This window comes from Arvicanthis niloticus, chromosome 2 (assembly GCF_011762505.2).
Source record: "Arvicanthis niloticus isolate mArvNil1 chromosome 2, mArvNil1.pat.X, whole genome shotgun sequence".
NCBI classification, from domain to species: Eukaryota; Metazoa; Chordata; class Mammalia; order Rodentia; family Muridae; genus Arvicanthis; species Arvicanthis niloticus.
In genome coordinates, this window is record NC_047659.1 from 144,306,759 (window position 1) to 144,319,250 (window position 12,492).

The 12,492-nt window shown below is 52.0% G+C and overlaps 1 protein-coding gene across 1 annotated transcript in view; it reads left to right on the top strand.

The window, feature by feature from the left end:
* Positions 1-950: 950 nt before the first annotated feature.
* Positions 951-12,492, top strand: part of Phactr3 (phosphatase and actin regulator 3) — a 219,182-nt gene continuing 207,640 nt past the window's right edge. The window contains exon 1 of the mRNA XM_076930348.1: positions 951-1,105. Within this exon, the coding sequence (XP_076786463.1) occupies positions 1,003-1,105 (103 nt within the window). The 5' untranslated portion in view covers positions 951-1,002. The remainder of the gene's footprint in view (positions 1,106-12,492) is intronic.

The window sequence follows — 12,492 nt, forward strand, 5'->3', positions numbered from 1 at the left end:
TTCTGGTGAAGGCTGTGGCATCCCAGCAGATTGGGCCCAGGCTTCCTTAGAAGGGGCAGGTGGGCGGGATACCTGGCTCAGTGCTTCTGCTACCTGCACACAGGAGCCTCCCTGCTCCTGCCTCGCTGGAGATGAATAGACTTCAGGGCCACAGAGACGCACTTGAAAGCTCCCGAAGACAGGATCTGGGGACCCTTGTGTGTTACCCGAGTGGCTCAGAATGAGAGCTACCTGGGTCTCTCTGGGTGCCCAGGGTCCCTCTCAGGCAAGACTGGGTTTTGAATCCTGAACTTAGCAGAGACTGCTGGGGTCTCTGCGGACTTCCACCCCAGGGACTGTGGTAAAGGGAGGGCTTGGGATTGTGATGCTAAGAGGGACTCTAGTTTGGAGCTGGCCATTGGAGACAAGGGTTTGCCCATAAAGTACTTGAGAGAAAAATAACAGCTTCATTTTATTACCGCGTATATGGGATTTGCTAGAGTGCAGTGATGGCCCCTGCATCTTACAGTGGTCATACAGCTAGCTGGTGGGGAGTCGAAGGGTCTCCACTACCAGGATGCACCATCTGCAGATCTCGATTCTGCTTGGTGTCTCATTTCACCTTCCTAAATCCTCTTTGGGCACAAGAACTCCAAGACCCAGAGAGGTCAAGCGACTAGTCCAGGATCCCACAGATGCTTTAACTCCGCAGCCTCCTTACTACGTAATTAAGCCCCCGGTGTTCTTCTCCTGACTAGACTGGTCCCTGGCGATGCAGGGTTGTCCCAGACTCTCTGTGTCAAGGGTCCCACCATCGCTCTGAGCAATGTCCAGCGGGTCAAGGTCACTTCTGAGCCCCTCTGCGCCTCCGCCCTGAGAAGAGGCCGAGCCTTTCAAGGCGGCGCCGCCCCCGCTCCAGTCCCGCCCCGCCCCTCCAGCACCTCCCGGGGCCGGCTCTGCACCCGTGCTCCGAGGGGCGGACGCAGCCCAGCCCGGAGTCGCACGGGTCTGGCCTTCAGGGAGATGCGTGGCCAAGGCAGGGGGCACGCCCGCTGGCCCGCGCCTCTGCGCTCACTGCTGCGTGCCTTAGGGCCCCAGGACACCACCACCCGAGGCTTGGAGCAAGGTAAGTGCGAAGGGTCCCCGGCGCTCGCGGGGCTGGGCGACCGGTCCAGAGCCCCCCTGGTACTGCCCTTGACTGCCGCTCACAGCTAGGATGCCGGCTGCGCCCCAGCCACAGCGCCGGCGCGTCCTGCTTCCTTCTGCAGTAGTCTCAGTTGTCCCTAAACAAGGGCTGTGGGTACTGTGGTCAGAAGAACTGGCGTTAGGGTCCTGTGAGCTCATCTCGGATTTGAAACCTCCCCTCCGATGGCATAAGTGCCCCAGTGTACCTGGCAGACACGTGACCTCCCCATGCCTCGGTTTCTATCTCTGCAAAATGGGGGCGATTCATCTTTGAGCCGCGATATCAGGGGTACAGTGCTAACTATCCGGTAAGCGCTCCATGAGTGCTGGCCTTTCTCCAAAGGTGGCTCACAGAGCCCTCGCCCCCTGCAGGGCAGACACCTGGTTCTGGAATCCCAGAGCCAGTTCAGCTGCAGTTGAAAGACTGGACTGAGTGAGGAAGTGGGGGTGGGGGAGAGGAGAACTTGAGGAAACCAGAATAGTCAGAGGCCCATCTGTCTAGAGAAGGAACTCGGGTCCCTGGTGACAAGACCAGGGTTAAGCCTGTCCTCAGTGGCCTTGGCTCAGGATGGGGTGGTGGGTGGGCTGTGCTGTCAGAGAAGAGGAGAGGAGACTCAGGCCAGGGCTTCCTAGCTGGTTTTCCCCAGCATTCCCCCGGGGCCTCACTCCAGGCCAGGTGCCCCACTCACCTAGAACCTGGATGTTCAAGCATCGCCTCAGGTGATCTTGGGTCAGATTAGTTCAGAAACTGGTTTAGACTAGGAAGAGCAGTTCTGCCCTCACCTGGTGTGAGGGATTCAGCATCTACAACAGGTATGTTGCTGAGGCCTCCCACAGCCTGCTCAGCCTGGCATCCCTCCCTCTCCCTCATCCTGAAAGATGGCTGGTTCAGGATGTTCAGGTTGAGAAACCTTGGGATTCACAGAGTCACAAGCCATGCTGGGAAGACAAGCCAAGTACTCTGGGATGCTGGACATTGAACAATTGACAAGACCTCTACTCATGGCCCAGCTTTTGGGTACCTTTGTTCAGTGAGTGAGTGGAGATCTGGGTGCCCCAGCAGAGGACAGAGGCATCCCATTGGTGACTCCATTTCTCTTAAATATTGGGCACCAGCTACTCTGCCCATGTCTAGTGGGGCTTGGACGAGTTCAGATATGCTGGTCAGAAAGAGTGCTTCCTCTGGGATAGCCTCTTTGGGGTAATGCCCTCTAGCTGGAGGAAGCCTTCTCCTTCCTTCCCACTTGTACAGAGTATGTGTTCCCTGAGTCTAGAGGCTCCCTGTCCCTGTTTTGCTGCAGCCACACATCAGATGCTCAGCACGGTGTGTCAGGTTGGATTTGAGGCCTGGCCTCTTGCAACATTTCTGCACGGCAGTGTGCTCAGAGCATCGGTGTGTGAGCTACCTGCTTCCTTATGCAACATTTCACCTGTTCCACATGTGCCTTTCAGTGGCCACATTTTAAAAATAGTTCTATGGCCTCCACCCAGGCTTTGGCCCTGGCAGGGCTCAGCCACCGCTGACCCACTTTTGGCAAACAGAGAGGACGTGTTGAGTCAGTGGGTCGGCAGACATCATAGTCCCAAAAGCACTGTAAATGCAGATCCAGATGTGGGGTGCTATAGAGGACAGAGGGCTCATTGTGTGTGGAGGTCCAGCCTGCTGGGGGAACAAGGGAGGGTCCTAGAGACTGAGAAGAGTGGAGAAAGTTGAGTTGGGGAGAGTGGCTTTGGGTTCTCTAAGTCACCTGTACCTTCTCTGTGCAGTCTCAGGCAGCTGGCAGGGAGGCCAAGGAGAGCATGTCCACCCCAGCTGGCATATGGCAGCACCCTCTTGGGGTGTCTTCAAGATTCTGGAAGATGGGGCACTCGGAAACATCTTCATTGTAGCAGCTGATGGGCTGTTGTTCTGGTTGCCACAAGTCCAGAATGTTCTGTAATTCTGTGCCTGAGCCTCAGTGATCAGCAGTGCCCTTCAGGGAGTGGACGAAGGCTTGGCAGGGAGTAGGGAGGATGGGGGGGGGGTGCTGTAAGGGAAGAAGAAAGCCCTGCACGAAGGGGCTAGCATTCAGAGAGCCTTCTGAGGAATCCTGGGGATGGGGACAGAGCTGGATCTGGAGGCTCCAGACTGAGACTCAGCAGATGGATCTGGCCATTCAAAGAGGTCACTTGGGAGGGCCTGAGGCAGGGAGGGTGATGCTTTCTGGGTTTCAGTATTGCATTGCTATCTGTGGCTGAGGGGCCCAGAGTCTGAGTCCCAAGTCCAGCTTTAGAATAAGCTCCAGAGACCAGGCTGTGTCCTGTAGCTCTTCAGAAACTTCGATGGCCAGACCTGGAGAATGTCTCTTGACCTCTTTCTTCTAGACCCAGGCAAAAGAGCCCAGAAACCATGGAGGCTCTCTCCCGTGCTTCATGCACTGCTTTCTGGAGCTGGCTCTGGGTGAACGGTGACTCTAGTCTTTAAGGGAAAATGACCTGTTTTAGAGGCACTCTGAGTCCCTCTCAGAGGAGCATGTTAGCACTGGGTTCTGCAGCTTTCCATGTCTGACGAGGAAGCGCTGACTTGCCTAGCACTATTTCTGTACCAACTGAGTTTAGTACTTTTTTTTTGAAGGAAAGGCATGATTGATGGTATCAGGATGGGTCCCAGCCAAGGCTCATTAAAAGTGGTGGCCTGAGGGGCCGTGGAAAGCATTGAAACCTAATGCTTTGTTTGGCTGGCTCTGCTCAACTTAGGGCTGAACAGGGTTCCCCAAAGGCAGTAGCTCAGAGGATCCACAGAGGGTCTGGGCTGCCCAGTTCTTTTGAAATTTTAATGACAACCAGCTGGACACAGCAGGCTTTTCTGGTGGAGTAACATGGAAGAGACTCCAGGAAGCAAAGGGTCACCAGTCAGTGCAGGAAGCTGGAAGCCCCGAGCCTGGGGAGCCTGTATCTCTGTGCCTGTGCCAGGCTGGGACACATCACTGGCTCCTGAACCAATCTGCCATAGCCAAAAAGTAGGAAGAGATAGCTCATTGAAACCCAGCTCGCAGGCCTTCCCCAGGCCAGGGATGGCACCTGTGTCCTCTTCATGGTAGCCATGCCTAGGACGTTGACCACAGGGGAGTCAGGCAATGTCAAGGAAGTGGAAGGCTAGCCCCAGCCTCCTTCAACTCCACCAGCTTTCTAGCCACTCCTTAGCATAGCAGAGTTGTACACTTGTGTGCCTGAGGCAGAAGAGAGTCATGGTGTCAGAGAATTATCCAGCAAAGTCGTTGAGTGTGACCCAAGGTCTTCTTGTCCCTCCTGATTACTTGCTGAGGAGCTCAGGGCACACAGATACCTCCCAAGCCAGGGACTTACAGGCTCTTTACATCTTCCTACTCCAGCCTTGCATGAACAGGCACCTCTTCTTCCTCTCTTCCTTAGGGAACACTGCCAGCTTGTCAACCTGTCCTGTGACTAAGTTGATCCCCCCTCCTTTGTTTCCATTCTTTCATCTGTGTGTGTGTGTGTGTGTGTGTGCGTGTGTGCACACACAGTCATGTGTGTGAATGCGAGCACACGCATGCCATGGCTCAAGTGTGGCGGTCAGAGGATAACTTCAGGTGTCATCATCACTTTCCACCTAGTTTCTTGCTGTGTTCAAGCTGATCTGTGAGCTTTTGGGGCTTCCGCTGGCCCTGTCCCCTGCCCCACTCCCCAGGATGACAGGTGTGAGTACTGTATCATCTGGTTTTGGTTCCTAGAGATTCAAACTCACAACCTCAAGCTTGCGCGGAGCCATCTCCCCAGCCCTGTTGCACTAAGGGGTAAGGACAAGTCGGAGGACTTCGTGTCGATACAGGGATGTGCATGTGTGTTACCTGTGCAGTCTCCAGATGAAAAAGGAAAGCATCAATGCTTCAAACCTCCTCCTGCCCCTCACTGTCTCCCGGAGGCAGCTGCAGCTAGGGTCCGTCTAATCTGCCGGGTTCCCTTGCCCCAAACTTGAAGGTGTCACTGGAAAACATGCCCCAATGGCTGCCTGGAAGCCTCATAAAGAATGAACATGGTCCAGCACACCTTGTTCTGAAACCATGGCTTCACTCGGCCGTGTGCCTCGGACTTTTATCTGGGTTAACAGATTCCGTCTAATTGCTTCAGAATATTCCAGGTTCTGTCATCTTCATGCTGAGGTTGCCAGAGGTCATGGTCTGAGTGTGAGCAGACTTCTCTGTCTCCTTGAGGTGTGCCCTCCGCAGGTGAGGGCATTATAGCATTATAGAATGTTACGCACCCTAATGCCTCAGTGTTCCCACAGGGCCCTGCCCTGCTGCAGAATCCTGGTCCAGTTCTGTTCATTGTATTTGGAGATTTTTCCTGTCCTCCAGAAGAAAAGCAGATTTTGTTGCTGGCATTGGCATTAGCATTCCTGGATTGCTGGAGAGAGCTTTTCATTTGTTAATTGACCATTTCTTTCCCTAATTGTTTCGTTAATCTTTCCCTAATTGGTTCATAAAATGAATTATTAGCTCTGGATTCAAATCTAGCCTTCATGTGGCTATCACAGTGGAGGCTATCACAGTGGAGGCTATCACAGTGCAGGCTATCACAGTGGAGGCTATCACAGTGGAGGCTATCACAGTGCAGGCTATCACAGTGGAGGCTATCACAGTGGAGGCTATCACAGTGGGAGGCTATCACAGTGGGAGGCTATCACAGTGGAGGCTATCTCACAGTGGAGGCTATCACAGTGGAGGGCTATCACAGTGGGAGGCTATGACAGTGGAGGCTATGACAGTGGAGGCTATGACAGTGGAGGCTATCACAGTGGGAGGCTATCACAGTGGAGGCTATCACAGTGGGAGGCTATCACAGTGGAAGCTATCACAGTGGAGGGCTATCACAGTGGAGGGCTATCACAGTGGAGGCTATCACAGTGGAGGCTATCACAGTGGAGGCTATCACAGTGGGAGGCTATCACAGTGGAGGCTATCACAGTGGAGGCTATCACAGTGGAGGGCTATCACAGTGGGAGGCTATGACAGTGGAGGCTATGACAGTGGAGGCTATCACAGTGGAGGCTATCACAGTGGGAGGCTATCACAGTGGAGGCTATCACAGTGGGAGGCTATCACAGTGGAAGCTATCACAGTGGAGGGCTATCACAGTGGAGGCTATCACAGTGGAGGCTATCACAGTGGAGGCTATCACAGAGGAGGCTATCACAGTAGGAGGCTATCACAGTGGGAGGCTATCACAGTGGAGGGCTATCACAGTGGAGGCTATCACAGTGGAGGCTATCACAGTGGGAGGCTATGACAGTGGAGGCTATCACAGTGGAGGCTATGACAGTGGAGGGCTATCACAGTGGGAGGCTATCACAGTAGAAGCTATCACAGTGGAAGCTATCACAGTGGAGGCTATCACAGTGGAGGCTATCACAGTGGAGGCTATCACAGTGGGAGGCTATGACAGTGGAGGCTATGACAGTGGGAGGCTATGACAGTGGAGGCTATCACAGTGGAGGCTATCACAGTAGAGGCTATCACAGTGGAGGCTATCACAGTGGAGGCTATCACAGTGGAGGCTATCACAGTGGAGGGCTATGACAGTGGGAGGCTATGACAGTGGAGGCTATCACAGTGGAGGCTATCACAGTAGAGGCTATCACAGTGGGAGGCTATCACAGTGGAGGCTATCACAGTGGGAGGCTATCACAGTAGAGGCTATCACAGTGGGAGGCTATCACAGTGGAGGCTATCACAGTGGGAGGCTATCACAGTAGAGGCTATGACAGTGGAGGCTATCACAGTGGGAGGCTATCACAGTGGGAGGCTATCACAGTGGAGGGCTATCACAGTGGGAGACTATCACAGTGGAGGCTATCACAGTGGGAGGCTATCACAGTGGGAGGCTATCACAGTGGGAGGCTATCACAGTGGAGGCTATCACAGTGGAAGCTATCACAGTGGAGGCTACCACAGTGGAGGCTATCACAGTGGGAGGCTATGACAGTGGAGGCTATCACAGTGGAGGGCTACGACAGTGGGAGTCTATGACAGTGGAGGCTATCACAGTGGGAGGCTATCACAGTGGAAGCTATCACAGTGGAGGGCTATCACAGTGGAGGCTATGACAGTGGAGGGCTATCACAGTGGGAGGCTATCACAGTGGAGGCTATCACAGTGGGAGGCTATCACAGTAGAGGCTATGACAGTGGAGGCTATCACAGTGGGAGACTATCACAGTGGGAGGCTATCACAGTGGAGGGCTATCACAGTGGGAGACTATCACAGTGGAGGCTATCACAGTGGGAGGCTATCACAGTGGGAGGCTATCACAGTGGAGGGCTATCACAGTGGAGGCTATCACAGTGGGAGGCTATCACAGTGGGAGGCTATCACAGTGGGAGGCTATCACAGTGGAGGCTATCACAGTGGAAGCTATCACAGTGGAGGCTACCACAGTGGAGGCTATGACAGTGGAGGGCTATCACAGTGGGAGGCTATCACAGTGGGAGGCTATCACAGTGGAGGCTATCACAGTGGAAGCTATCACAGTGGAGGCTACCACAGTGGAGGCTATGACAGTGGGAGGCTATCACAGTGGAGGCTATCACAGTGGAAGCTATCACAGTGGAGGCTACCACAGTGGAGGCTATGACAGTGGAGGGCTATCACAGTGGGAGGCTATCACAGTGGGAGGCTATCACAGTGGGAGGCTATCACAGTGGGAGGCTATCACAGTGGAGGGCTATCACAGTGGAGGCTATCACAGTGGAGGCTACCACAGTGGAGGCTATGACAGTGGAGGGCTATCACAGTGGGAGGCTATCACAGTGGGAGGCTATCACAGTGGGAGGCTATCACAGTGGGAGGCTATCACAGTGGAGGGCTATCACAGTGGAGGCTATCACAGTGGGAGGCTATCACAGTGGGAGGCTATCACAGTGGGAGGCTATCACAGTGGGAGGCTATCACAGTGGGAGGCTATCACAGTAGAAGCTATCACAGTGGAAGCTATCACAGTGGAGGGCTATGACAGTGGGAGGCTATGACAGTGGAGGCTATGACAGTGGAGGCTATGACAGTAGAGGCTATCATAGTGGAGGGCTATCACAGTGGAGGGCTATCACAGTGGAGGCTATCACAGTGGGAGGCTATCACAGTGGAGGCTATCACAGTGGGAGGCTATCACAGTGGAGGCTATCACAGTGGGAGGCTATCACAGTGGGAGGCTATCACAATAGAGGCTATCACAGTGGAGGCTATCACAGTGGGAGGCTATCACAGTGGGAGGCTATCACAGTGGAGGCTATCACAATAGAGGCTATCACAGTGGAGGCTATCACAGTGGAGGCTATCACAGTGGAGGCTATCACAGTGTCTCTGGCTCATCTTCTGTTTATAGTCTTTAGCTCAGAAGCATCAGTGTCCATCCATGCTTCCTACGTTGACTGCAGAGACTTTTGCTCGCTCCTCCTTCTGCGTGCACTGCTCTGTCCCACTCACCACTGTCCATGGAGACCTCCCATTGTGAACACGACGAGACAATCCATAGATGTTTAATGGAGATCCCGAGAGAGCTATGCATGTGCCAAGGGAGCTGACCTTGGGGTGGACATTTGGTCTCGTGACAACACTCATCGAGGCTGTGACCAGAATCGGATTTCAGAGTGGATGGTAGATGTAGCTTCATCAGTGTGATGTTCTTTAATGGCCACGCCTTCATGAGCCTCTGCTACTGATTGACAAGAGGCCTCCTAGGGACAGGCTACTTCTCGTAGCCCTGGCTGTTCTCCAAGGCTGGACCCAGGAGAGAAGCTGCCTTGTGCCCCAGTGCAGAGAATCTGGAGGCCTTGTTCTGATCTTAGCCTGCCTCTGTGAACTTCTTTACTCAAAATCTGTCATATTTGGGACAAAGGCTCAGAATGCACGGAGAGGAGTTTTAAGGAACCACAGGGGTTGGGGAGATAATTCAGTCAGTAGCATGCTCGACAGTCAATTATGAGGACCTGAGTCCAGACCCCCAAGCTGGCATTGTAGTGTGGATCTCTAAGTTTTGGGGAGGCGGAGAGAGGAGGTTCTCTATCTGCCTGCCTATCCATCCCAGTGAACTCCAGGTTCAATAAGAGATCGTGTTTTCCAAAAATATAGTGAAGAGCAATTGAAAAAAAAAAAAAACTGATGTTGATCTCTAGCTCACACACACACACACATACACACACACACACACACTACCACAACCAGTGGCATACACTGCTTATACCAGACTTCTTGCCTGGATGGATGGATAGATGAATGGATGGATGGATGGATGGATGGATGGATGGATGGATGGATGGATGGATACTGCATGGGATATGGTGTCAAGGCACATGGTGGACCTAGGTACCTTGGGTCTGTCTGAGCAGGACACTGCAGCAGGTAGGATGGAGAAGCAGTTATTTGGACATCAGCCTAGTCACTTTGGAGGTGCTAGAGGAACAGTTAGCCCTATCTGAAAAAGTATCAGCTATGAGCCAGCAGGTGTACACTTCCTGGGCCTTGTCTGAAAAGGCTGAATCCTTCTGAGCTTCCCATGCAGAACGGGCAGGGATATTCTTCAGGGGTCCAAAGTAGGACTTCCACCCTGGCAGGTATCAGCTATGTCAGTCACCAGCATTCAGTGGGGAAGGAAGACATGGTGTGTGGACATGTATGAGAGGGAGCCTTCTCCATGTTCATACAAGGCTTCAGTCCCAGCCTCTGGTACTTGCTAAGTTGTGTCCATCCACTCAGTGACCCCTTCTACATTTCCTGTTTATACTTTCTTGTACATTCAGAGAGGGGTTATGACTCCCTGGTGGGCTCCCTGGACCCTGAGCACCTACCATTCCCTCCTAATTCACCTGATGCTGAGGTGCCTAGCCTAGCAGACTAGCCAGGTGTCTAGGAACGACAGGGTAGGAAGCAAGGGGACATTGCAGAAAGCCTGACTCCACAATGGCCTGGATGCCATAGCAAAGTGAACAGCATAGGGATGGTGTTAGGACAGGAGCCAACTGCTGCCCTGGGGACAGGGGTCTCAGTCACATGGCCTCTCAGGTTCATGACTCAGTGTGGCTCATGGGACTCCCGAGGCTGCCTTGTCTCTGAGGTCTGGTTCTGGTTTTCTCTGTGCCAGCTTCTTTGTGTTCAAGTGTGTGTGTGTGTGGGGGGGTGTCATACATTTTCAGGGACGTCCAAATATACGTTAAACAGTTGCAACTCTCATTCTGTACTGTGTGGCCCAGGACATCCCAGATTTGAGGTATGTTTCTGAAATCACACCTGTGTTTTCGCAGCATTTCTAGTCCCCCCCCTATACATTAGAAAGTTACATTTTTTTTCCATCACAAGTGTCTTCTAAGTGACGCCGTGGTGGTGGTGGTGGTGGTGGTGGTGGTGGTATCCCTGAGCCACAGAACCTGTATTTCAGCACTTAACTCCAATATATAAGATGCAGGGCAGGACGGAGGATCTGTAAGCTGTAGCTGCTGCCAAGAAAACCTGTCCTTCCTGGGTCTGGACTGCAAGTGACACAGCCATAGGGCAAGAGGAAGGGCGCTTCTTCTCCCTGAGCTGTGGAGGCATTTAGAATGCTTGTTACTGCAGCAGAACTAGCTGATACTGTCTGCTGGTAGTATTTCCCCTTTGCTGATACCCAAAGCTCAGGGAGCAATCAGCCTGGCCCTTTCCCTTCCATCTCTCAAACCTCACTCAGCCTTAGCGTCACCTACTCAGAGAGGCCTGTGTCAATTATTTGTCCTCCCCAGCAGCTTAGGGGCCTCAAGCCCCAGTCGCCATCTCACTGGGTATCCGTAGTACAGTCCAGGCAGGATGGCCTATCTGCTTCATGAGGTGTTGCCTTTCAAGGTGCGATTTGGCATGGCTCCTGTCTAGTCAGCCAGGCAGACTTGGCTTCCCGGAATTCTGAGACCAGAAGGTCATGAGCAGTTGCCTGTCCTTGGCTTATAGCTGGCTGGCCACCAACTCACCTGGCCTTTAAATGCTTGTGTGCACCTGGTATCTCCAGGTCTCTTCTTTATAGATATAGACACCTGTCAAAATGTCTACACCAAGGGCCTCATGTAACACACTCACCTCTTTGAGCATGTGCAGATACAGGTGGGCAGACAGGAGTGTAGAGGCCAGAGGGCAACCTCAGCTGTTGTTCCTCTGGAGTGATCCACCTTGGTCTTTAAGGCAGGGTCTCTCACTGGCCTGGAGCTTGCCAAATAGGTTAGGTTGGCTGTCATGTTAGCACCAGGGGTCCATGTGTCTCTGGCCCCCAGCACTGGGATTACAGGGACAGGCCTTTAAAAAAATATATTTTCCTGTCTTTTCATGGGCTCAGTGCTTTATTTTTATTGAAAATATATTTTTTCATACAATATTCTGATTATGGTTTTTCTCCCTCAGTTCTTTGCCAACTCCCCACCCACCAAAATCCATATACCCTTCTTCTTGTCTCTCATTAGAATACAAATAGGCATCTAAAAAAAGATAAAAAACAAACCAGAACAGAACAAAGCAAACAAACAACAGAAGAAGCAAAAAGCATAAGAAGCACATATATATGCAGAGACATACATGTTCACACATGTAGATGCAGAGACATACATGTTCACACATGCAGATGTGAAGACACATGTGTTCACACACATAGATACAGACACATACGTGTTCACACATGTAGATGCGGAGACACATGTGTTCATACATATAGATGCAGAGACACATGTGTTAACACATATAGATGTGAAGACATACATGTTTACACATGTAGATGCAGAGACAGATGTGTTAACACATATAGATGGAGCACATGTGTTCATACATATAGATACAGTGAGACATGTTCATACATGTAGATGTGAAGACACATATTCATACATATAGATATGGAGACACATGTGTCCATACATATGGAAATCCCAAAAACCACAGGAGAACCATAATATATATTCAAAATGTCTGTAAATAAAAAGATAAAAAATAAAAACTAAAAATAATGCCAAAACAAAACATGAGATAAGGAACCCCCCAAAATGCTATTGTGTTTCTTCTGTGCTGGCCATCTCCCACTGAGCATAGTGTGGTCTGTATGTCCAATGAATTCTGTATGTCCATCCAGTGAGTTCTGGGCATCAGACTCTCATTGTTGCTGTGGCAAGCATGTTACAAACTGAGATGCTCTACCAGTGCTGTGCTCACCTGTTGTGGTTTTGTTTTGAGAAAACATGTCACTCTGTAGCCCAGGCTAGTCTGTAATTCACTATGTAGATCAGGCTGACCCTGAATTCACAGAGATACCCCTGCCGTGCCTCCCGAGCACTGG